This window comes from Macrobrachium nipponense, chromosome 10, assembly GCF_015104395.2.
Source record: "Macrobrachium nipponense isolate FS-2020 chromosome 10, ASM1510439v2, whole genome shotgun sequence".
In the NCBI taxonomy this organism is placed as follows: domain Eukaryota; kingdom Metazoa; phylum Arthropoda; class Malacostraca; order Decapoda; family Palaemonidae; genus Macrobrachium; species Macrobrachium nipponense.
In genome coordinates, this window is record NC_087204.1 from 74,771,973 (window position 1) to 74,799,453 (window position 27,481).

Sequence of the window (27,481 nt, forward strand, 5' to 3'; positions counted from 1 at the left end):
GTCGGAAGCGTCAGCGTCGTAACCTCGGAACAAGCGTCGTAACCCAGGGCGATTTTTCAATGAATTATTTAAGAAAAAGCGTCGTAACCTCGGAACGTCGTAAGCCGGACCCGTCGTAACCCGGGGAGCCTGTATACATATACATATACATTTATATTATATATATATATATATATATGTATATGTATATATATATATATATATATATATATATATATGTATATAGTATATATATATATGTGTATATGTATATATATATATATATATATATATATATATATATATATATATATATATATATATATATATATATATATATATATATATATATATATATGATATATGATATATATATATATATATATATATATATATATATATATATATATATATATATATATATATATATATATATATATATGATATATGATATATGATATATATGATATATGATATATATGATATATATATATATATATATATATATTATATATATATATATATATATATATATATATAATATATATATATATATATATATATATATATATATATATCTATATATATATATATATATATATATATATATATATATATATATATATATATATATATCATATATATATATATATGTATATGTATATATATATATATATATATATATATATATATATATATATATATATATATATATATATATAGATGCATATATATTTACATTATATATATATTATATGTATATATTACATTTTTCTATTCTGGTACGAATACATAACTAAAGGAATGCAAGGTGAAACTTTACTTTTTGCATAAATGAAATAACATAAAATGCATTAATAGATACAGATATTTAAAAACTTGTAATAAATATAAACCTAAATACAAAATAAATGCAGAATACTTACTCGTCAATCTGACTCTTCGTACTATTCTTGTTTTCTCCCTCCTCCATTGAAGAGTCTTGCATTTTTTTCCTATCAACATGACGAGGTACAGGTGGGGTAGGGAGACATGCGCCCTTACTGCTGATGGGCAGCCGCCGAAGGGCGGCGGCCCACTGCGCCCTCCGCTGTCGGTACGTCAGGGCGCACTGATATACGACTGCATTGTGGTACTGGCGGGCACACTCCCCGAACCTGCAAAGAGCTATTTTGCAGGTGCGACAGAAGAACCGGGTGTCTCTCCTTCTGCCATTCATATGTGGACACCGGCACCGTTTCTCTGCCTGCGCCCTTGTAGGAGCTCCAGTGTGTGATCCCCTGGCTGCAGCCGACACACACGGTCCGCTATCTGACGAAAAGTCATATGAGCAAGGGTGTCGGCAGCAGGGGTCGTCGGCAGTAGGGGCGGCGGCAGCAGGGGTGGTGGAGGTAGCAGGGGCGGCGGCGGCAGCAGGGACGGCGGCGGCAGCAGGGACGGCGGCGGCAGCAGGTACGGCGGCGGCAGCAGGGACGGTGGCGGCAGGCAGGGACGGGGCGGCGGAAGCAGGGGCAGCGGCGGCGGCGGCAGCAGCGATAGGACAGGACGACCGAAGTTGGTCCTCCTAACATCTGCCCTTTCCTCTAGGGGCAGATCTGCAGCTCGGGGTGGCAGGGGGTGCCAGTGATGGAAGGCCACTCGTCAGGATTAAAGTCGATGAGGGCATTCCCGGCTACCTCGAGAAACTGGATGTGGGACAACCTCCGGACGTCTGGATTGTAGTACCCACATAGAGGATGTAGGCATTCTGGAGGGCCAACTGAAGAATGTATTTGAAGAGCTTCTGTGTCCACCTCCTGTTCTCCTGGCAAAAGGATAATACTGGATGAGTTGATCAAAGAGATCAACTCCTCCCATGCCTATTGTAGTGCCCAATGACGGTAGGGCCGCTCGACACGAAACTCCTCATACATAACTCGGCCCTACCGTGTTTTCTTCCGCTGGACGATCTTCTTTTGGATGGGTCATGACTCGTAATCATGTGGAACGAGTTGGACCCCCTTTCCAACAGATGACGAAGACAGCTCCCTTCCGCCGCCACTCTGTCTCTCCTCTTGCCAGATATTGCGGCTGGCTAGCAAACCTCTTGAGGACATTCGGGGCCCCACGCACCAACTGAAGGTACCACTGGACGTGCACACCTGCTTCATACGTTCCTGGGCAGGGATACTGAGTTATAATAATATCCATAAACAGGTAGTATCCCTGGTTATGAAACGATCCACAAGACTGAGCACAGTGTCACGCATTGTGGAGAAGACCCCAGAATACACTGAAAAGTCCATGACGTATCCAGTGTTGGACTCCGTAATAAAAAAAAAGTTTCACTCCATATTTCTTCGGCTTCTTGGGTTATACACTTTAATGCTAAGACGTCCTTTGTAAGGCATCATCCCCTCATCCAAAGAAAGGTTCTTGCCAGGAACCACAAGAATTTTGCACCGTTCACGAGTGTACTCCAGCACTGGGCGGACTAAGATGAGGCGATCGGGGTTATTCCAGGGTATGGCCCTTCAGTTGAAGGCGTTGAAATACCTGTCCAACGCCAGGAAACTATCACGGGCATAACACCAGGCACATTGGGCGTACTACTTAAAAAAAATTCCGCCTCCAATATTGCCTGACGTAGGCAGCAGGCATCATAACCAAAAAAATGTGGATCCCCAAAAATGCGCCATGTCGGTGAGGTTTGCAGCCCCGCCAGCAATACGACAATGTCGTCCATATTTCGTCACCGCCTCACCCGCAATACCTAGCATAGTCCGCCGTCTCTGCTATCAGGTATTCCAGCTATTCCCGCATAATGGAACAGCTGAATGAACCCCAGAGCAGTGAGAGGAACAGGTGCGGTGAGCCCAGGTGCTGCCGTGAATGGGTGCATGTTAGGTGGGGTGGGGTCCTCTGACCACCCCTCGTCGCTCTCTGGGTGACCGACCTTCACTTGGCTGGAGCGACGCTCTGACCCTCTACATGCTCGGGGGGCACGGTTTCGCACACGAAACCCCCCACTGGCCCATCTCCCTCACTTAGGCCCTTGCTTTCTGTGTCGTCATCGGCGACAAACTAGACGATGTTATCTCCTCCTTCTCCTCCTCCTTCTCAGATTCCCCCTCATACGCACTAAAACCACTAAATTCGAGCTCACTTTCGGATGTGACCCTCGAATGGATATTGGGGGCAAATATTGTGGTCCTTGAACACTTTCGTCCACACGAGGCCCGCATGGAACTGGCGTTGAGAGGGCGCGAGGTCATCTTGGGTACTTGGTCCCTCGCCAGCATCCAAGTCCAAAATACGTCTCACACAATCCCTCCCGAGGGGTAAAACGCGCCTTTCACGCTCCATACGACGTTGAGACATCTCTACGTACGTCTTGTACCACCACAAATACTCAAACTCTCGCAAAAGTTTGGCAAACACTATTGCGGCAAAGATCGCTCTCGGACGACGCGTCGCTGATGCTGGGCTGATGCAAGAAGGAGGCATTTCGCACATGCGCACCTGTGTCAAGCTTGTAAACAAAACAAAACAACAGCTTGATCCGTGAACTCCCAGCATCCCCCAAGGAGCGTGATTCAAAAGTTTTCGCCTAGTAGGCCTATAACTAATTTTCTGCAAATTTAAAAAAAAACTTTTTCGCCGACGTACCATACGTCCAATTGGCATATGACAGACAATTTTATTCGACATTTAATACGACCAATTGGCGTTAAAGGGCTAGGCTAACTTGTTAATGTTATTCAGTTTCTCTTAGTACTGAATTATCATGAGCCAATATGCATTGAAACCCAGAGAAAGGAATAGCCAAAAATTATAATTACTATGCCGTATATGTGTAAGTATGCATACTGTGTAGTGTAGGTACGCTACCCTATATGTAAACGATGGTAGTAGGACTGAATTAACCCTAGTGTTGGCTAGGCTATATTCAAGATATGATTTTTTGACATAACAATGGTTTTTTTCGAACTAACCACTTCGTAAGTAGGAGAATATTCCTGTTACTACAACAGTGCCGAGACATGTCGGTGTTTTCAACACCTACTGGCCCGACTCTGCTTGGTCAGGTCCCCATTTGTCGTTGTCGTTGGAGCCTTAGGATCCTAACATGCAAGATAGCAGACACAGAATCCCCCTTTAAGCTTTCTTCTCATGGGGTTTGGCCTCAAAGGAGACTAGGGTATTCAGGGAGGAGAGCGATTGTTCTAAGTATATGAGTTCTGCTTACCCAGCCCATCGCACTCACACAATTGGCATTCATGCCATCAGATCAGTTAGGCATGGCTCATTTGCCTTAGCTGTGCTACTTGCTACTCCAGGCCCAATGAGAAGGATTTCAGAGAGTACATCAGCATCAGAGTTTTGTGCTATGGACCCACCTCCGTAGTGTCTTAACCACTTCCTCATTGTTAGAAGTAGCCCACAAAAGGCTTCTGGAAGAATCTAGGATGATTTTTGCTGTTGTGGCTTAAACAGCAATTATGAGAACATTATAGGAAGCTCACTGTGAATTTTTGGACTGGCGCATAAAAACGTGAATGGAGGTACTGGAAAACTTCAACAAGTCGCTTCCCAATGTGACTGCCTCATTACAGTCTAATGCCTTCTGCCGAGACCTGTTTAAGGAATCTATTGTGACTCAAATAAAAGAACAAGCACGGCAACAAAATTGCACAGTGTATGCTGTACAGGGAAAAAATTTCATGAAACATAAAGCCAGAAATTTCTCCTTACCAAATCCTAAAAAGGCATGCTTTGATCAAAATTCATATAGGCCTCCATTCACTTCCAATAGCTCTCCTCATACACAGGTAGGTAGTCAGAAGGGACATCACCCTCAAAAGGAACAACAACCTGCACAGCAAAAAGCATATCCTTTTCACAAGGTCCACAAACCAGCTTATAGAGGAAAAGGAAAAGCAACACCTGGAATGCCCATTAAGGGAAAAGGCAGAGGAAGGGGGGTATCCCAATATGAATTGTTTGATCGGGGGTCGAATTCAGAATTTTCACAAGGAATAGATGTCTTCTCTTTGGGGACATAGCACTATTCTCAGCGGGCAGAGGTGGAAATGGTCTCACCCCCCTCCACCTTTGAAAGGGTCCTTTCAAAAACTGGACCCCTCTATGAAAGATTACATGCAGAAGGCCCTCTTAAAAGGAGCTATTGAGAAACATTCTTACATTCGTCACCAGGCACGTCTCTTCAGTGTTCCCAAAAAGGATTCTTCAGAGTGAAGGGTGATCCTCGACCAGTCAACATTGAACAAACACATTATTTCCCAAAGGTTTCTAATGACTACCATTGCCAAAGTACGTTCTGTCATTCCAAAAGGGACCTGGACAGTTTTCTATAGATCTGAAAGATTCATATTGTCACTCCCTTATTGCCGTTCCCTTCCACCCTTTCCTTGGGTTCTGGATAGGAAAAAGTACATACAGATTCAAGGTCATGCATTCATGGCTAAACATTGCCCCGAGAATCTGTACAAACTGGTGATGGTAGTTGTTCGGGAACTCAGGAAAGAAGGAGTACATGTGATAGCTTATTTAGATAACTGGTTAGTCTGGGGAGTCACAAGAAAAGAGTTCCTGAAAAACCTAGGAACAGTATTCAACAGACTCCAGTCAAAAGGCTTTCTAATAAATTGGAAAAAATCTTGCGTCACGCCCAGCAGACATTTTCAGTGGCTGGGAATGTGTTGGGACACAGTTCACGGCCTTTTTTATCTTCCCCTCAAACTCAGAACAGAATAGGAAAAAACCTCAAAAGGTTCCTGACACAGCCCATTGCTTCCAGACGGCAATTAGAGCGCATGGTGGGTCTGCTATAGTTTGCATCTATAACAGATCCAATACTCAGGTTGCAACTGAAAAACATGAAAAAATTTTGGATGACACAAGCAAGAAAAAGGATGCGAGACAAATCTCACAAAATCCATCAAAAACTTGGTGAGATACTTCGGCCATGGACACAGAAGGAATCTCTGGCAAAACAGGTCATCCGGACTCCTCCATGTATAAAAGTAACAATACACACAGATGCCTCGTTGACAGGTTGGGGAGGAAATTGGGAGGATCATCAGGTAGCGTGGAGGTGGTCAGCTACTCTAAGGAATTGTCTTATCAATTTCGTAGAGCTGATGGCTGTCTTTTTGTCTCTAAAGAAACTCAAACCTCCAGAACAGACATACATTCTGCTGGTCCTAGACAATACGACTGCAATGTCTTGTATAAAAAAATTGGTATCATGCTCACCTCCTCTCAATATAGTAATGGTAGCCATTCTTCGATGGCACAGAAAAGAATGGCATTTGTCTGTAATTCACCTACAGGGTCTCTCTCAATGTAATAGCAGACTCTCTATCAAGAATACAACAGCCTCAACAGAGTGGTCATTGGACAACTACTCCTTTCAAATGATATACAACCTACTTCCACACGGAAGTGTACCTGTTTTCCATATAGTACAAGAATCACAAACTCCCATTATATGTGTCCCTGAATGTGGACAATCGAGCAATAGCGAAAGATGCCTTCCTGCAGGACTAGAACAACTAGAAGACTATATTTTTCCTCCATTGTCCCAGATTTCGAAGATTTTGAACAAGCTCCTAACCTTCAAAAGAACAGCTTTCCTAATAGCCCCAAATTGGCCAAACACCATTGGGAAAGCCTTTTACGCATTGGATTTTTTAAATATAATCTGCCGTGAAAACTACTCATCCAATATTGCTAGGTACCTAGTGCAAGAACTACTGACATCATCTATCCGGCAATACCAGTCCATATGGAGAATATGGTTAGATTATATCCAGAATGAGAGCCCAATTGAGATTTCTAAGGAAACACTAATGAATTTTCTTATACAACTCTTTGAAGACAAAACATCTTGCAGTTACAACAATTAGTATAGCATCAAGGCTGCAAAAACAGAACCCTTGATTTATGGATTTGGGATTGATTCCAACATAGGAGTTGTCACTTCCCTTCTGTGGTCTTTTTCTTTACAGGGACCCGTTCCCGAAAGACTTCCAATTACTTGGTCCCTGAATAATGGTACTCAACTTTTACGTACTCCTCATTCAACGGACCTGACGTAACCACTACGTGCATGCTTCAAAAAGCATTTTTTCCTGGTAGCATTAGCATGAGAAGCACTAATAGTGAATTGGGCTCTCTTAGACGGGGACGATATATCGCACAAACTGCTGATAACCAGTTATTTGTTATCCCCTGGGCCATCATTCTTGGGCAAGAATGAGAATCCTTTAAAGAGGAAATCTATTCTTGTAAGAAAACTCAATTGTTCATACACGAAACAAACCTTCGGTCTTAACATTAGGATTTACTAGCGCCAAGCTGGAAACCGGTAGAATTAAAATTACACTTGTGAGATCCAGGGACTAATGGCATCTATACCAGGTCACGGGGCATGTATACCCAGAATGCCTACGGCTACCTGTACCCATCAGTTATTTTCTTACCGCCTTTAAGATAAAGACGTGTTTACTGTCTATCTCATTTAAAGCCGGTTTTTAAGTTTGGCCGTTCTTTATCCATTTCATTTTTTATTTTTCATTCCTTTTCTTTCTCCAAGTGTGATCAGTGTGTGGTAAGAGTGTATACGTGGTATGATGGAGAATTTTGCCTCAACATCGGGATCGTCTACCGCTTCGAAGAGGAGACAAAGGAAATGCCCAGGAGTCAGTGGCTTCCCTTGTTCTAGGTTCCTAACCTCGGTGTCGACGGATCCTCATCCAACGTGTAGTAGTGCAGGGAAACGTAGTACGGTTACTAATCCGTGTTCTGTTTGTCGCGGTTGGTCGGTGGAACAGTGGAAGAAGTTCTATGGGAAAGCCAATACAAAAGAAAGGGGTGACGCCATCTTTGGATGACCAAACCTTACCAGGCTTCTTTTGTATCGGTAATAAACCAGGCTGCTCCATATGTTTCTCCACCTGCTTTTGAATTGTCTCATACCCCTTCGGTTTCTCCTAGCGGTTCTGTATCGGAAACGTCAGGAGGGGCCTTGGGTAATTTTATGAATAATTTGCACTCTCCTTTGTTCCCAGCAAGTAGAGGGGGAGATCCGCCTCTTTGTTCCAGGCTCCTGCTACTCAAGCGCATAGGTTAGATGGTACGTGGTCAGCGCTAGGCCTACCAGGCGTACCAACCTTGGATGGTCTGCTTGCGCATTATATGACGTCACGGTTCCAGCAGGGTCCGGCAGCGCTGAATGTTCCTCATCCCCCGGGCTTGCAATTTATGAATTAATGCCGCTGCTTCACCATCCCACTCAGTATTTACAGCGATGCAGAACGTGGGAGGTAATTTGGCAGCAAACGTGCGGTTACCAGCAGAAACCTCTCAGTCTCTCCCTACGAGAGGGATGACGTCACAACAATACGTCACACTCTGAGATGGCAGGCGTGATGACGTCACAGACCGATTCTCGGCCTTTTTCGCTGCACCAGACGCTAATACGCCTTCTGATCCGTCAATGCAAACTGTAATGCAGAAGTTACAGGATATAGAGGAGAGAATGAATAAGAGAGACAAAAAGAAAAAGTGTGATTCGCCTTCTTCGTCTTCTTCCTCTAGTTCGGCGTCATCGCTAAGTCCGATAACGTCACGGCGAGCGCCAGTCAAGCGTTGGAGGAGGATTCGGAGTTCCTAGCGGATCCTCGGGCCAAGAGGAGAAGAATCAATTCTTCCTCTCCTTCGACGAAGACGGTCATTTCCAAGTCAGCAAGAAGGTCGGAAAATCAGTGGCTATTAAGCACAAGGTTGCCAGACGAAGCCGTTCGCAAGAGTCCGAACAAGCGAGAGAGGTGACGGCCGGCGAGCTAGCGGCCGAGGCGGAGTTGCCAGTTCGGATCGCAAAAACTGCGATACCTCTGGTAAAATCGACGTTGGCGGCGAAAGGTGCAGCAGAGGATGGAATGTCAGGTCCCAGTTTCGCCCCGTAAGGCCGTTCAAAAGAAATACGTACGAAGGACGATAAGGCTCCTATTAAAAATACGAAAAATAGAGAGTTTGGCAACCTCGGCGGATACGTTCGTGAAGGAAGCAGTGTCCGTCTGGATAGAAGGCCGAGGCCGGGCGGGCTCGCCGCGACGCTCGAAAACGATGCCAATGCTAACAAAGACGAACTTACCTCTGTCTTAAGGGAGCCTTCATCTTGGAGATCTAGAACGAGATTCTCGCTCTAGATCCGTGAGCAGAGAAAGAGTGAGACGTTCTCGTTCCCCTGCTGACTATCTGGGATCGAGCCACAGCGGCCAGCAAAGATCAAAGAGGCCGCGGCCGTAGTGGGGCAGGCGGCCGTGGAATTCCGGGCCGTCTGTCAGAAGATAGAGGCGAGACAACATCTCTCGTGACGGAGAGTGGTACACTAGAAGCCGGAGGAAGGAAGGAGAAAAAAACCAAGAGTTTTCTGGCCTCGTATGCAGAGGTTATTGATTTGATTCGTCAATTCAATAGCCTTTCGGAGAAGACAGAAACACCGGCCAGTATGCTTCCTCCTGGAATTGACATGGCGTTTGGACTAAAGAGGGATACCAAGGTGTCGTATGAATTGCCTTGTTCGAGTCATGCGGAATCGGTCTTGCAACACGTAAACGCAAAGATTGCAGGGAGGGATAATTCCTTAAGATCTAATAGATCATTTAAATTTATTCCCCCTCCAATGATAAAGCAAAGGAAATATTATACGACACCGAAGGTCCCTTTGCTGTCTAGACAAATGAACCCTAATGTTGTAAGGTTAAGGCCTGGATTAACCTTGGATCAGGTTAAAATGGAGTGCCCTTCGATGACGTACCAAGAGGCTGCCACGTTAGAAAGCAACAGCTTCTTCTGTCTTTCAGGCTGCGTCCTGGTTAGACCTTTGGTCAACACAGTGGCGAAAATTGCATCCTCGGAAGCAACAAGGAAAGTAGTGGATGAACCATTGTTCATTAGATTACTACAGTCAGGGTCCAAGGCGATTGCGTAACTGACAAACGTAAGTGCCAATGTTTGGGCAAATATCCTGCTAATGAGGAGAGATGCAGCATTGGCTAGACTAAGCCGCAATGTGGATTTGGATTCCCTGTTAGCATGAGGAATGGGGATATCTTAGAATCGCAACTACTGTTGCCAGAGGTCATACTGGAAGAAGCGATAGATAGAAGAAGGATGGACACTACGATAGTTGGTGCAACAGGCAGTTAGGAAAACCTCTTAACAGTCAAACTATTCCGTTGGAGGGAAGACAACAGCAGATGTCCTCGAAAGAAACCAGTGAGACATAGCATCCCTAATAGAGTCACAAGACCCCTCTTCCCAAAGAGGATAAACTCATCGGCCCTTTCACAATAGAAAACAACGAGGAAGGGGCAATAGGGGAAGGGGGAGAGGCTCAAGAAGATAGGATGGGCGCCCCCCTCCCATCACTCGGCCACACCAGTGGGGGTTGCCTGGCAAATCACTGGAAGGTGTGGCAGGAACTAGGGGCAGAGCAGTGGGTGGTGGATGTTCTCAGGATCGGGGTATTTGATTCCGTTCGAGGTAACCCCGCCCCTGACAGATCAACCATTAACCCACGTCACTTATGCCCACAAATCTCAGAAGGCCACTATTTCTGCAGACGAAGTGAAGAAGATGATGGAAAAAGGAGCTGTGCAACAAGTATGCAGTCCGACAAAAGGCTTCTACAGCAGGATTTTCCTGTACCACCCCCAAAGCCAACGGGGAGTGGAGGACAGTAATAGACCTGTCAACGCTGAATCTGTTTTTATAAGGAAAACCAGTTTCAAGATGGAAACTCCGAAAACGGTTCTACAAGCAGTCAGAATCGGAGACTTTATGCTGACAGTCGATCTAAAGGACGCATACTTTCAGATACCAGTCCATCAGTCTTCAAGGAAATTTCTCCGCTTCAGTCTTGTCAGGGAAAGCTTTCGAGTTCAAGGTCCTGTGCTTCGGATTGACAACGTCTCCTCAAGTTTTTACAAGAGTGTTCACCCTCGTGTCGGAGTGGGCGCTGCTCAGGGGATCAGGCTGATAAGATATCTGGACGATTGGCTGGTGATAGCAAAGTCCAGGGAGAAATTACTCAGGGACAGGGCGGGGTCCCTCCTGCAGCTTTGTCACAGCCTAGGTATTGTGGTGAATCAGCAGAAGTCGCAGCTGGATCCAAGTCAACGTTTGGAATATCTGGGAATGGTGATAGACACAACACAAGCCAAAGTATTCCCGACAGACCAAAGAGTAGAGAAAGGCAAACAAGTGGTGAATGCCTTTCTGGGAAAGCAGACACAGCCAGCAAGACAGTGGCAGGTGGTGCTGGGAATCCTAACCTCCCTGGAGAAGCTAGTACCACAAGGAAGGCTACACCTTCGGTCCCTACAATGGAGGATGAAGGAGTTTTGGTCACCAACAGTAGATCACCCGTACGAGCAAATTCCCTTGTCGGCAAGAAGTGAGGAAAGACTTGCTGTGTGGGTGGACGACGACAATCTGACAGTGGGTGTCCCCCTTCAACAATCCTCCCCAGACCTCTTGCTGTTCTCGATGCGTCACTAGAAGGCTGGGGAGCCCATATGGAGGAGTTGATGGTGTCAGCAAAATGGAGTTGCAAGGACAGAGAACTCCATATAAACGTGCTGGAGTTGAAAGCAGCTTTCCCTGGCTCTACAAGAATTAAGGGAGAGAGTAAAGGGACACTCAGTGGTATTGATGTCAGACAACACCACAGTAGTAGCTTATATAAACAGCAAGGAGGCCTAGTTTCTCGGCAGTTACATGTGATGACAGTTCAACTTCACCAGTGGGCTATAGAGAACCTGGTAGACATCAAGGCCAGGTATATTCCGGGAAAAAGAAACATAGTGGCCGACAAGTTGAGTCGCAGGGATCAGATTCTGGGAACGGAGTGGTCCCTACACCAACAGGTAGTGGACAGGATGCTCATGTTGTGGGAAGGACCGATCATAGACCTATTCGCAACCAGGTACAACAAAAAGTTGGAAGTGTATTGTTCAGTAGTCCCGACGCAGAGGCAGTAGCAGAAGATGCGCTACAACACCCCTGGGACAATCTGGACGTGTACGCATTTCCTCCATTTTGTCTAATCCGTCAGGTTCTGAACAGGGTAATGCGGTCTCAGAACCTCAAGATGACCCTGGTAGCCCCGTTATGGCCGAAAGCAGAGTGGTTTCCAGACCTACTGGAACACTCCTAGTAGATGTGCCAAGAGAGGTTACCTCCATGGAGCAACCTCTGTGTCAGCCTCACGTGGAGAGGTACCACCAGTCGGTGAAGTCCCTATCGCTTCACGGGTGGAGACTGTCAAGTATCTCCTCCGAGAGCGAGGGAGTTTTTCTCAGAAAGCAGCAACTCAGATGGCAGGTAATATCAGAAAATCATGTGCGACAGTATAACCAAGGGAAGTGGTCAGCATACTGTGATTGGTGTCGTATGGGAACGTGTCTCCACTCGGTACCACTATTCAGCAGTTAGCAGACTTTCTGATATATCTCAGAACAGAAAAACATATGTCTGTAATCTGCAGTGAAGGGGTACAGGGCTGCTCTAGCCTCAGTCTTACGAATGAAAGGAGTGGACATATCGTCTTCATGGGAGTTGGCCATGCTGATGAGGAGCTTTGAACAGTCATGCCCACCAAAGGGCTAAAGGAAAAAGCCCCAGATTGGGATCTGACCAAGGTACTGAGTAGTCTGACAAAACCCCTTACGAACCACTAAGGCAGTCCACGGATAGGAGCCTGACCCTGAAGACAGTCTTCTTATTGGTCCCTGGCTTCAACCAAAAGGGTGGGGGTTGGGAGCTACTGGCCTCTCATATCTCATAAAAGCACTCGAGAGGTTGGAGATCAATGGTGTGTGAGTTTGTCCCAGAATTCGTGGCAAAGACCCAAAATCCAACAATAGTAGACGGCAGATTCGACTCCTTTACCATACCTTCCTTGGCAGACTTTGTGGACAACGACAAAGCTGAAATGCTCCTGTGCCCCGTCAGGGCACTAAGGGAGTACTTAAAGAGAACAAGGCACCTCAGGCCGGGGTGCCAGAGGTTGTTCGTAAGTACAGGACGGAACAAGAAGGAAGTGTCCAAGAATACAATATCATTTTGGCTAAGGGAGACAATCAGAAATGCTTATACTGCAGAAGACAGAGGGTCAGATAGCCAGGTGGGAGCTAGAGCTCATGACATCAGGGTGTGAGTGCTTCCTGGCATTTAAGAAGAACATGTCTGTGGATAAAATTCTGAAAGCTGGCGTGTGGAAGCGCCAAACAACTTTCACCTCATTTTATTTGAAAGATGTTGCCCATAGATCCTTGGACACCTTTTCCTTGGGTCCAGTGGTGGCGGCCCAACAAGTGATATAGTTCATCCAGTTGCCCCCTGGCGGGTCAGTTTGCGTCTAGTCTAAGATGAAGGTATGAAAGTAGAATGAATGGGATGACTGGTCTTTTTTTCTTTACTACTTTCTTCCTACTCTTTAATTACGGGCAATATGAAGGAGAGTACCGTCATGTGCTGGAACGGACTAGATGCAGGTGGAGATGGTCAGCCATACTGTGAAGCTATCTTAGCTGATGATATACTTTTCAGTAGCAAAACACCCCCTCTGGATAATAAGGAAGAGGGGTGAATAAGGTGGATCAGTCGCAAGGGACAAGAGTAAACAGTAGAATGGTATCTACACCCAGTGGGAGGAAACCAATAGATCCGCTTATATCTTTGGTCCTAGGTTCATTGTCCATTCTCTAGAATTTCCCTATATATTCGGAAATGGATAAGGTGGCAAACTTCCAGTCAGTTGTAGAGACTTACCTCCCTCCAATAGTAAGTCTATCCTAATGTTAAGACCGAAGGTTTGTTTCGTGTATGAACAAATACCAAATTTGTAACTAATTTGTATTTTTCATAACTAACAAACCTGAGGTCTTAACAGTTAAAGGCCCACCTCGAACCACCCCTCTAAGCAGCAGTCTAAACTGGGTTAGAAATATAACTGATGGGTCACAGGTAGCCGTGGGCATTCTGGGTATACATGCCCCGTGACCTGGTATAGATGCCATTAGTCCCTGGATCTCACAAAGTGTAATTTTAATTCTACCGGTTTCCAGCTTGGCGCTAGTAAATCCTAATGTTAAGACCTCAGGTTTGTAGTTATGAAAAATACAAATTAGTTACAAATTTGGTATTTAGCAGACAAAACTATCATGCCCAGTTCAAGCATTTAAGGATTACCTAGTCGAGATTCAACTACTGATGAGAAACTTCTCAGTTGTACCATCACAGGAACCTCAGGTCAGCATTTGACTTTTGTTTAGGGCGCACATATCCTTGTGAAAATCATCAGACAGAGTTTTTTTTTCTAGACCTCATCTTGTTTCTCCCCAGTATTGGCAAAGAGGGTCGATGATTAGCATGGATCTTCTTCATATTAACCTTCAAAAGGCAGGTACCAATGTCTCAACTCTGTCTCAGGTGTGGTAATGAACTCTTGAATCATTCAGCATCTGTTGGTAGGTTTGAGTCCTTCATGATCCCCTGCCTTATGGACAGTTGATGATCCAGATCAATCATTACTACTTTATCCCATTAGCGTGTTGTTGTACCTTCAGAAGACTTTTTTTTTTTTTTTTTTTTTTTTTTTTTTTTTTTTTTTTTTTTTTTCAGTATTCACTCATCAGGGGAGAAGTGTCTAAGGATATGTCTTTCTCCTGGTTTTGCGAGATCAAGAGGAGGTTCTCTGCAGCTGGCAATGTCACCTTTATGCTTTCCACGAGAGCACACAGTACCAGTGGCTTAGTCCTTTCCTCACATTCCAAAGAATATGTCAGACTGGAAGATAGATGTTGTCTCATCAGGACCACATTTATGTATTTCTATCCTTGGGTCTTTGCCCACAAGTCCTTGGAGCCCTTTTTTCTTTGAACCTGTGGTGGCTGCTCAACAAATTGTATTTTCTTACCCGGGTCCTTTAAGAGGACAAATTGCATCTCACCTAACGTGGGGTTCTAGAGGTGAGAAGGATTTGAGAGTGATTGGCCTCTCCTCCTTCTTTCTTGTCCTTTTACCTCTCTTTCAATGTGTAATGTGATAAGTTTACACATCAAGCTTCTTGTCTATTTTTCTTGTTAGAATCATAGAAGCAATCCCACTCCTTCCTCTAGCAAGGGGAGGAAGGAGACTCTGGCAATAAGGCAAACCCTTCATGGATTTTTGCATTAATGCCCCCGACTTAATATTCTTCCCAGCCATTTTCGTATAAGTTACGAAGTGTGACTCTTGATCATGCAGTCCTTATACTCCAATCAATTTGTCAGAGGCAGGGCACTTCTCGCTCTTTCGACCAGGAGTAGCCTAGGTGTGCTGAACTCCAGTTAGTTCTAGAGCCTCACTCAGATTCCTCCCTCCAAAAAGTGTCTTCCTAATAGTGTAAAGGACTGAGGGTTTGTATATTGTATATCGTGTAGGAGCAATTAATTGTTTTTGAAAGTTAATTGTAAAGTTAGGAAAAACACAATGTACTTTAAAAAAAATTGTGAATTTTTGTGAAGTATTCTGTTATTTGTGGTGGCATTTCAGTTAATTATATTGTTTGCTGTGGTTAACTTGTTCGTGATTTTCTGACTGCTGACGGCAAAAATTACTCAATAATTTTCTTTATATAATTATTTCTTCGTGAAAACAATAATATAATATGATCATTTTAACTTTAATGTATAGTGGTATGAAAAATACCAGTGTGTCATAGCGATGCGTCATCAATATAGTGGTATGAAAATACAACATGGTGTTGTAGCGATATGTAATCACGAAGTACAAATCCTTTTCCCGGACCATCCTCAAAATTTTACGACTCTTCAACTTCAAGATTGATATGGTGAAATATATTATATAGTCATACTTATTGTTAAAATTCACAAGTTGAACTGCAAAACATTGTTATATTTTGATTGTCATGTACATATATTTTTTGCATTTTACGGAATGTTTGTTTTGAAAATAATAGCTATTAGTGAACATATGATATTAATTGTCCCACTATTTTGTTATAGGTGATCTTAGTTTATCTCACATTCATTTAACAGTATTATATTAATATTTATTTAAATAAACTGTGACTTGATGGAATAAACAAATAATGAAAAACATAAAGGGAAAAAATGCTTTTGCTGCAGTAGTGATGTTTGTTTGATTATGCATCTGACCTCACATTTCCGAAATCTGAAAAATTCCAAAAACCGAAACATCAGAATGTGTGTGTACTGCACATTTTTTAAACACGCACACAATGTCTACACATTCACTGATACCCGTTGGTGAAAGACTCAAATCACAGTATTTATTCCTGAGAGAGAGAGAGAGAGAGAGAGAGAGAGAGAGAGAGAAATGATTTAGGACTCAAAGGCGTGTTATTTTTACAATTATTTTATTATCTTGGGATTCTTTTTTAATCTTGAGATTATCTATTCAATTTTCGAGATTAGTAAGAAAATTACCGTAACTTGACTAGCAGCAGTACACATCTGAATGACTCGGCCATTAGCATGCTAAACCACCAACCTTATGAACTGACTCTCTCGGAAAAGGAACTCGCATGATACATGAGATACATGAGAAAACCACCGTTTATTGGTGAAAATTTGGGGGTCGCATGATATGTGAGATCGCACGTTACTTGAGTATATACGTATACATATATAAAACTTTTTTTTATAATAAAAATGTCACTTTTCACCAACAACTTCAACTCTTGTCAGTATTTGGAGAATTGTTTATACATAAGATGTCAGCATGTTGGAGATCTCCAATATTTTGCTTGAAATGATTCATTTATTTATTTTTTTCTATTTCAGCCCACCAACCCAGAATTTGATCGTGAGTTTTTGATGTCAATTGGGACAATTTACAAGCATAAGACTGGAGATGTGGATGTAAAAGATGTTCAGTTTTTCACTGGTGATTATAGAGTTGAGAAAGAGAAGGAAGAAAAGCCAATGACTTTGAAAGATTTTGAGCGTCATGTAATTGTAGAGCGCAAAGGAAAGTTTGAGGAAGATGGTAAGTAATTATATCTGCATTAGTTTTATAAGCTTACTGTGCATTTAGCTGGCAAAATATTTTTTAATTTACCAGGTGGTAAATACTATGTGGTCTTTTTGAGTTGAAAAATAATTTTTTTGCTGGCTGAAGTACATACTGTATATATAAGACGAGGTCAAAGATCATGGCAAATTTTCATGAATTTATCTCTTATCTGTAGTATAGACGACTTCTAAATTACAGAACCGAAATGATTTTTGGAGAAAAGTGATTTGCAAACTTAAATAGTTCAACTATATTTGTAATAATTGATGACTTAAATAAAGAAAGTCGGTTTTTTGCTTGTTGTATCCAATTACAGTATAAATATTGCTACTGTACTACAGAATTTAAAACATCGTCATGTACATCATTTGTATTTGAAATTGTTTACATTCTCTAAATCTCGGCTAATTTGAGTATTATCAATATCGTTATTGCCATTATTTGTAGTAAATTAATGAAGTTTGGTTGAAAACGTGCACATACTACTATTGTATTAGCATTAGGTGCGATTTTTCCAGTTCTGAACATCAGCCTCGGCTATAACCTGCAGCTTTAATTTACTGATACAGTGGTCCCCCAAATTTTTTGGGGGATGCGTACCAGAAACCCCCCCCCCCCCCCCCCCCCCCATGCAAATAGTTGGAACCCTATAAAAAATGCTTAAAACCTCATATTTTGTTAGTTAAAACTCATGAAAAACCCACTAAAAATTTTTATACCTGGTTTTTTATAGTTTTATCACAAAAAGTGCATTTTATGATGAAATTGATAAGAAAAAACAGAAATTTTTGGATAATTCTCATAGAAAAAAATACTGCGAACAAGGCAAATTTTCTGCAAGTAATGCAAGGAAATTTTCCAGAGAGAAATCTGCGAATGCATGAGTCTGCAAATCTGGAGAATTGTATTCTTTCTTGAGATCTCCATTCCATGTGGGATGAACAAAAATGTATTTTATTTTTACTTATGGAAGCCACCATTGAGAATCAGCAGGGTTTAACAATTTTAATGGAGCTCTTAATAAACGCTCAATAGTTATGGTAAATGATGTCAGCAATCAGCTGTTTCCGAATTCTGTTGTTTATGCCAATACATGTGTACAATAATTGCTTCATCTTGAATTCTAAAAACCAGAATATTTTAGTGGAGGATGGAGGAGTATTATTAGTGCCTCAGTCAGGCTGATAGATATCCTCTTGCAAAATTCGAATAAATAGTTATATTGAGAATAATGATAATTTTGATTAAACTTGTTTTACTGTAATCATATTGCATGTATTATCATATTACAATATATGAACAGAGCGATGATTAACCATTTGTATTTTGGTTTTGTTTACAGCCTTAAAATAATCAGCTGATTGCGTTTTACCAATATCATCACTGTCTTTAGTTGCTGAATGGAACTTAATTCAGATGTACATTCCTTTTGTAAATTATCAAAGGTGGGTTTAACAAAGCTGATTCTATATCATGTTTTTCATACAGACGGTCACCTAAAAGGGAAACCATTGTTTTGTTTATGTTTTGTTGCCATTCTTAAACAACCGCTAATAATAAAAAATAAAGTAGTGAACGATAATTATCGTGCACAATCATTGTTCATATGACTGAATTGTTCGAAACGTTTACAATTTTAAATTACAAACAGCTTTGTGTGCTTCCTCACTTGATGTTTGCTGTGTTTATCATAAAAGCAAGGGGGACTTAAAAATATAAAGTATCTTAAAATAAGTTTTAAAATGCCATGGACAGTACCGAAGATGATTTGTATGATATCGATGATGAAGCCGAGGTCGACTCGCCAGAACCAGACTGGAATCCCTGAGATGGTGGTACATGTGATTAATCTTGTGATATGTATGAGAAACTTTTAATGAAAAATTAATATTATGTTATGATAAATGTTATTACTACTGTAATTACACTACCATTGAAATTTCTTAAAGGTTACCGAAAGATAAAGGATGCTGTCAATGCAACCACAACTCGAGGTTTACATTTTCTTAACTAGGATCGTGTAGATAAAAGTTTCTTTCATTGATTTTGAATTGTTCCTCAAATAGGCTATTTGTTATGAAGATATGCCAAAAATGTAGTATATGGTAAAAATGGTTTTATTATCTTTATTATCATTTTATTTCATAAAGTGAATCTTAATGTATGTTGGTAGTTAGGCTACAGCACCGAGGCCGAGGCTAGCATACAGATACACTTGGAATTCAAGGTTTGATCTTTAGTATTGCAGTATAAGACAACCCCCATTTTTAGGGTGAATTTTGGGATTTAAAGGTTGTCTTGTTTGTAGAAATATACGGTATATCAAACTGCAATCCAGTTTTAGCCAGGGTGATAATTATTCACTTGAGTAACATAGCTAACAAGGATGCATACCCTATGTCCCTCATGAAAATAAGGCATTCTTTAGATTAATATGACACTGAAAATGTGATAATTAGCAGTATCAATAAGTATTTACAATAATTGTTAATTTGTAATAGTTTCTTACATCTATATTCCAATATTCCCGCTGCTACGAGTGAGGAACCATAGGCAATTATTTCTGTTGATTAGAAATTTGTTTCTCAAAATAATGTGTTTTGGATCCCACAATAAGCTGTAGGTCCCATTGCTAGGTAACCAATTGGCTCCTAGCCATGTAAATAAAAATCTAATCCTTGAGGCCAGCCGTAGGAGAGCTGTTAATCAGCTCAGTGATGTAGTTAAACTAAGAGATACTTGTTTTTCCTATGTTAAGTTTATTGTTCAACTTCATTATTAAGGCATTAATTAATCAATAGTAAGGTTTGTGTTAGTCTTCATGGCATTGGTTACTTCATTATTTACCCTTTTGGTATAAGGAACAGTTTTTAGTAATTAGGCAATAAATAACAAAAGAAACTTTTACTATCATTTATTTTGTTACTGTTTTGTATCAATACTAGAGGTGAATGCTGAAGAGAATGGAACTGCAGTTCCAAAGAGTTTGAAAAAATCAAGTTTGATGATGGACTTGATGACAGTGATGATGACGACAGTGATGGACTGCTTACATCAGGTCTTTTCAAGCCCAAAGAAGATATGAGTGAGGAGACTCAGGAAGTAAGTAATAAATGTTTTACTGTATCATTTTATGGTTAAGTCTCTATCTTATTTCATAAAGTTCTTTATTGGTTGTTTAGATGGAAACATAATCCGACGTATACAGTTAATGCAGGCAGTCCCCAATTTATGATGGAGTTCCATTCTTGAGACGCGTCGTAAGCCGTAACATTGTAACAAATCCTAAGAAAAAATTACTTTTATTCTTTGGGTGTGTATTAAGAACAATTTACTGCATTTTTATTGTGTTTTTCATAAATAACTTAAAATAGAGATTACTTTGTCTTTTTGGAGTCATTTTTCTTACGTCAGATGGGTGACGTAACCCTGGACATATGTCGTAAGTCTGGAAATATTTTTCTGACAAATATAATTGTAAAGTGTCGTAAGCCGAAACCTTTATAAGCCAAGGACTGCCTATACCATCATCTTAGTAGGCTATGTATGGTTGTTAACAGGGTCGGCCAGCTAATGCCAATTTTTAAGGACAGGACTTTGATATTCATATCACTTAATAAGTGACTTGGGACATCTCCAAAACCGCATATGATTTTTGCCTCTGACCTTCGGTTTTGTGAAGCCAGGGCGATTTATCCCGAAAATAACCATTTTTCAAATTCTATTTCCTCCCTTGGTATTTAATATTAAGACCTGGGATTACTACCTTATGTAGACCTGATGCAGACCTCCAATCAAGTAAGGAGGTTTTTTTTTTTTTTTTTTTTTTTTTTTTTTTTTTACTAAAAAGTCAATTTTTTTGCTAGTATGAATTTTTCATTATGGTAAAAAAAATAAACCCTATAAATCTGGAAAAAATGATAAAAAAAAGATGAAACAAAAACTTGAAAAAAGGGCTTCATTTGATTGTTCTATAATGTCTTTCTGAGTTATATACCCAATTCCAATGTTATAGCTTTAAAACTAAGTGAAAGATAGATTTTGAAGGTCAAAAAGTATAGTTTTGAGATACGGGCGTTCAAAGTTTTCCTTCATATTTTTATGAAGACAGTGTTAATAAATAATGATTATAAATGTATATTTCTTTTTTTTGTGTATTAACAAACCAAAACTATGGTATTTATCATAATTTTCATAAATGATGATCCCTTTGCCCATATATCGTTAGCCTGGGGCACTCCTTCCTACGCAACTCTCTCTCCTTCACTAACTTGGCTTATTACAGCAAATTTTCTTCTTCTGTATGTTAGCAAGATGTTTTCCTTGTATTTTCCTCTTTCACATGATGAAATTCTTGCCGAAACAATGATAAACACGTAAATGCAAGAAAATGTTAGAGGTGAAACTTGAAGGTGTACTCTCTCTCTTTTTTTTTTTTTTTTTTTTTTTTTTTAAGACAATGTTAATAAATCATGATTAATTTGAATTTCATATTCCTTTTTGGGTATTAATAAACCAAAACTATGTATTTATCATGATATTCTGTAATCATAATTATAGGCGAATTTTCTTTTGCTCGTATGTTAGCAAGATGTTTTGCTTGTCTTTCCCTCATTGGCATGATGAAATTCTTGCCGAAACAAAGGTAAACACGTAAAAGCAAGCGAATGTCAGAGGTGAAACTTGAACGTGTAGACTACTTGGGGTTTGTGCTCACACTGAATTGTGGTTGAACTTGGTAGCTGACTGACTTCCCTTCTGTGACTTGTGGAATCTGTACAGATGCCATTGCTCACAATTTTTGACTAATTATATTTATGATAACAGAAGAAATATTGCATTTTCTTGTATGGATCAATGTTTTTGGCTTATTGAGTTACGTTTAATAATTACCCTGTAACTACGAAAGCAAGAGGAATTTTGACGAAATATTTCATATACGTATTCTCAATTGCCATATGAAGCTCCATGAATTTTTTCATGACTTTGCATTTTTTTGCCCTATACCCCCATATATAAGGGTTCCGGCCGGCCCCCTTAAGTGGTGGCAAATAAATACTCTTGAGATCCCAAAGATTTAAGATGGCTTGGTTACTTATGATGAGAAGGAATGAGGAACAGTTCATCAGAGAGCTAGTAGGATGAAAATCAGTCGAAAGCCTCAGAACACTTAATTAAATGGAACTTCAAACCTTTTAACCCTTAAACGCCAAGCCGGTATTTCCGAAAGTGTCTCCCGTATGCCGCGGCGTTCGGGAGTGAGCGCCGAAGCAGAAAGAAAGTTTTTTTTTTTTAAATCACAGCACGCTTAGTTTTCAAGATTAAGAGTTCATTTTTGGCTCCATTTTTTTTTATGCCTGCAGGTTAGTATGCAACCATCAGAAATGAAAAAAAATAAAATTATCATATATAAATATTAGAATATATGACAGCGCGAAAAAAAATTTCATATATTGTAACAAATCGCGCTGTGAACAAAACGGTTAAAGCAAATGAGTTAATTTTTTTTTGTATTGTACACTAGATTGCGATGATTTTGGTATATAACAAATTGTAAAACAATCAAAGCAACACAGAGAAAATAGTATCACAATATGATGCATGAATTCTTAACGCACGGACGTAAAAAAAAGTTTTTTTCAAAAATTCACCATTAATCGAAATATTGTGCTAGACACTTTCCGTTTTTTGCAAAATGAAGGTAATTGATTGGCTATTACTAGACTGTAAGTATTGTAGCTTACAATTGCAGTTTTCGACCATTTCAGCCGAGTTAAAGTTGACCGAAGGTCAAATTTTTTCTATTTATCGTTATTTATATAAAAATATTTCAAAACTGATAAAAGCTACAACCATGAGTTATTTTTTGTTGTATTCTACATGAAATTTTGCACATTTTCATATATAAAACTTTATGTAACAGCTAATATAAAAACGGTGCAAACATTACGACAATCCAACGAAAGAATTTCTGATTTTTTCGGTAGAGTTACCACGTGGATGTAAGGAAAAAGTTTTTTTTTTTTCAAATATTCACCATAAATCGAAATATTGTGCTAGAGACTTCCAATTTGTTGAAAAATGAAGGTAAATGATTGAATATTACTAGAATGTAAGAGTTTTAGCTTACAATTGTATTTTTCGACCATTTCAGTAGAGTCAAAGTTGACCGAAGGTTGAAATTTTGGCACTTGTCGTTATTTATATGAAAATATTTCAAAACTGATAAAAATTACATCCATGGGTTGTTTTTTGTTGTATTCTACATGAAATTGCGCACATTTTTCATATAGTATAAAATTTTATGTAACAGCTAATATAAAATGGTGCAAATGTTACAACAAACACCACAAACTGACAAGAATTTCTGATTTTTTCAGCCAAGTTGCCGTGTGGACATAAGGAAAAAGTTTTTTCAAAAATTCACCATAAATTGAAATATTGTGCTAGAGACTTTCAATTTGTTGCAAAATGGAGGTAAATGATTGAATATTATTAGAGTGTAAGAGTTTTAGCTTACAATGCATTTTTTGACCATTTCAGTCGAGTCAAAGTGGACCGAAGGTTGAAATTTTGGCACTTATCGTGATTTATATGAAAATATATCAAAACTGATAAAAGCTACAACCATGGGTTATTTTTTTTGTTGTATTCTACATGAAATTGCACACATTTTTATACATAAAACTTTATGTAATGGCTAATACAAAATGGTGCAAACATTACGACAATCCGACGAAAGAATTTCTGATTTTTTCGGGAGAGTTACCGCCGCGGACGCAAGGAAGAAGTTTTTTTAAAATTCACCATAAATCGAAATAGTGTTCTTGAATCTTCCTATTAGTTGCAAAACGAAGGTAAATGATTGAATATTACTAGAATGTAAGAGTTTTAGCTTGCAATTGCGTTTGTCGACCATTTCGGTCAAGTCAGAGTTGACTGAAGGTTGAAATTTTGGCACTTAAAGTTATTAATGAAAATATTTCAAAACTGGTAAAAGCTACAACCATAGGTTGTTTTTTGTTGTATTCTACATGAAATTGCGCACATTTTCATACATAAAACTTTATGTAACGGCTAATATAAAACGGCGCAAACATTACGACAATCCAACGAAAGAATTTCTGATTTTCTTTTCGGCAGAGTGACAGCGTGGACGTAAGGAAAACGTTTTTTTAAAAAAATTCACCATAAATTGAAATATTGTGATATAGACTTCCAATTTGTTGCAAAATGAAGGTAAATGATTGAATATTACTAGAATGTAAGAGTGGTAGCTTATAATGCGTTTTTTTTACCATTTCAGTACTGTAGAGTCAAAGTTGACCGAAGGTTGAAATTTTGACACTTATTGTGATTTATATGAAAATATTTCAAAACTGGTTAAGGCTACATCCATGGGTTGTTTTTTTTTGTTGTATCCTACATGAAATTGCACACATTTTTCATATATAAAACTGTATGTAACGGCTAATATAAAATGGTGTAAAAATTACGACAAAGTGACAAAATAATTTTCTGAGATGTGTCGCTGATGCGTTTTAGTGCGAGAAGAGAGAAATTTGCGCTTGCGCGCCTGGGTAACGCTTATAAATAAAATAACAGCTTGATCTGTGAACTCCCAGCATCCCTCAAGGCGCGTGATTCAAAATTTTTCACCAAGTAGGCCTATAACTAGTTTTCTGCTAATATTTTAAAAAAAACTTTTTATCATTGACATATTTACGTCAATTAAGCACCTGACAGACAATTTTCGTCGATGTGAAATACATCCAATAGGTGTTTAAGGGTTAAATAAACTCATTTAAACTCTTAAGACTATTAATTTTCTTGAAGGATTTCTTGATGTAGTTCTTAATTTATAAGTTTTTATGTCCTCCAGTTTGTTTACATGTTATACTGGTTTTTGGCTGAGTTTCAGGTATAAAAGTGGAACAGTTCATTGCAAAACCAAAGGCCTTTCAGAGTAACTGCTCGTGTAGTTATCAGTAGGAAAATAATCTTCAACTAAGACCTTGAAACTCATTGATATCTTCACAAAAGAATCTCTTTTTGCTTTGGATTTGTGAAATTTTTTGTAGGATCTACAAGTCACTTTCAGATTCTGAGTAAAGGAGGTTAACCATGCATATAATTTTTTCTCAGCCATTTCTCTGTCTCAGTATGTTAATGTAAGTAGCTGGAAGTGCTATTCATCCTTTTCTGAGTTTTATCAATGTATGGATATAATGAAAGACGTAGCTTATTTTTGGCAGGTTTTCAGACGGGTAAACAGAATTTTCATATAAGTAACTCACCAAGTAATTACACTGTTATACTTTTAATTGTGCAAGCGCTAAAATTTTGAATTTCGTTTAGCTATTCTGTTGTTTTTTGTGTAGGTAACGAACCTGCCCACTATCAGGAACAATAGGTACAACCAAGCAGAGAAGCTCACTTCTTTTCTGCCAACATTCGACACAACATCAAATGCTGGTGTCAGCTTTCTTTGGAGTTTTGCCTTGCCTTTTCCATGGCTTTGTTGATGTACTCATATCTTTGGTAGCTTTTCAGCTAAGTTTAGTGATTTAGGCAATCCCTACCATTATCAGTATGTCAGATTCAAGCACCTCCAGTGTTAGATATTGTAGGGATGGTTGCAAGACCTGGAATGACTAAAATAACATACGATAGTCATACAATTTACTCTAAATGTAAAGGTCGAGAGTGCTCTAAGAGTCTTGCTTGTGAAGAATGTATAGAATGGTATGAGAAGCAGTTGAAGAATTTAAGGTCTCATGTAGATAAGTTAGACAGGGATTGAAAGAGGAAGGCAGCTTTTAGAGCCAGACTTAGTGCTCAGAGCTTAGAACATGTTAACATTTCTGTGATTGACTGTAACATTCTTTCTTCCCATCATTGGCCTTATACCCTATCCTGAGTCCTCCTAATATTTTACCATCAACTCCTGTACCTGGCGCCATTGCTTCCAGACCTAATGCCATTGCCAGCATTGAGAGTCAGTTAAGGTCCTAATGGATGAAATGCACAGTATGGTACAAGTGCTAGTGTCAGTGCATGTGGAGGAGGTGACTGTCCGCCCTGCCCGCTCTCGCAGGAGGGAGGAGACATACTTGAGGTCAAAAGGAGGTCGGTTGGGTTTGCCCAGGGGCAGTTGCCCCCTCTTACGATTCTGTAGCTTGATTCAGACAGCCTTTGGAAAGGTGTGTGTTAGTGTGCATCAGCTGTCCTTGGCTTGAGCTTTCTAGCCAAGAAAAGAAACATTTTTGCACTTTCTGGGCGAGTCTTATCCTACTAAAAGAAGTCACATCGGTGAGCTTCTCCTTTTCGCTGCTAAGTGGAACAGGGAGCCTTCACCTCAACCATGGCGTAGCCCGGAACATTATTCACCCAAGCATTTTCATTCAGAGTGCCATATTTGACTCCTAAGCACCCCTCCAAGATTTGCTCATCAGTTTCCTCCAGGTGCCTGCATGAACGCCCAGTGTATTCTCCCAAGTGTTGCTCAGCTTGTACTGCTCCAAAGCGCCCACCTCTTGGCCAGCGGCAGCTGCTAAACCCTTGGCGCAAACAGAACACCCTTTTACCTCTTCACCTACGCACTCAACTGAGGATAAATCCTTTGAACATATTAACCCTCTTACGCCGGAGCAGTAAATAAAAAATTGTCTCCCGTGTGCCGGAGGGGTTTTCGGAGTGAGCGCGGAAGCAAAAAAATATTTTTTTCAAAAAATCACAGCGCGCTTAGTTTTCAAGATTAAGAGTTCATTTTTGGCTCCTTTTTTTGTCATTGCTTGAAGTTTAGTATGCAACCATCAAGAAATGAAAAAAATTATCATTATCATCTATAAATAATGCGATATATGATACAGCAAAAATAAAATTTCATATATAATTGTATTCAAATCGCGCTGTGCGCAAACGGTTAAAGGTAACAAGTTACTTTTTTTTCGTTGTACTGTACACTAAATTGCAATCATTTTGGTATATAACACATTGTAAAACGATAAAACAAAGCAACACTAGAGAAAATATTATCACAAAATAATGCATGAATTTGTAACGCGCGGACGTAAGCAAATATTTTTTTCAAAAAATTCACAATAAATCTAAATATTGTCCTAGAGACTTCCAATTTCTTTCAAAATGAAGACAAATGATTGAATATTACTATACTGTAAGAGTATTAGCTTACAATTGCAGTTTTCGACCATATCTGATGAGTTAAAGTTGACCGAATGTCGAATTTTTTATATATATATATTTTTTATGCAATTATTTCGGAAATAAGAAAAGCTATAACCGTTCAAATATTTTTGTTTTATTCTACATGAAATTGCTCACATTACATATATAAAAACTCTATGAAATGCCTAATATGAAACGG

General features: G+C 39.9%; 2 protein-coding genes across 2 annotated transcripts in view; one reads left to right on the forward strand and one right to left on the reverse strand.

Moving 5' to 3' along the window:
- LOC135224007 (protein KRI1 homolog) overlaps positions 1 to 27,481 on the reverse strand; it is a 314,387-nt gene that overhangs the window by 119,033 nt on the left and 167,873 nt on the right. The window lies entirely within an intron of this gene.
- Positions 1 to 27,481, forward strand: part of LOC135224255 (protein KRI1 homolog) — a 41,676-nt gene that overhangs the window by 7,082 nt on the left and 7,113 nt on the right. Inside the window, exons 2-3 of the mRNA XM_064263104.1 lie at positions 16,863 to 17,067; positions 20,040 to 20,196. Coding sequence (XP_064119174.1) covers positions 16,863 to 17,067; positions 20,040 to 20,179 — 345 coding nt within the window. The 3' untranslated portion in view covers positions 20,180 to 20,196. The remainder of the gene's footprint in view (positions 1 to 16,862; positions 17,068 to 20,039; positions 20,197 to 27,481) is intronic.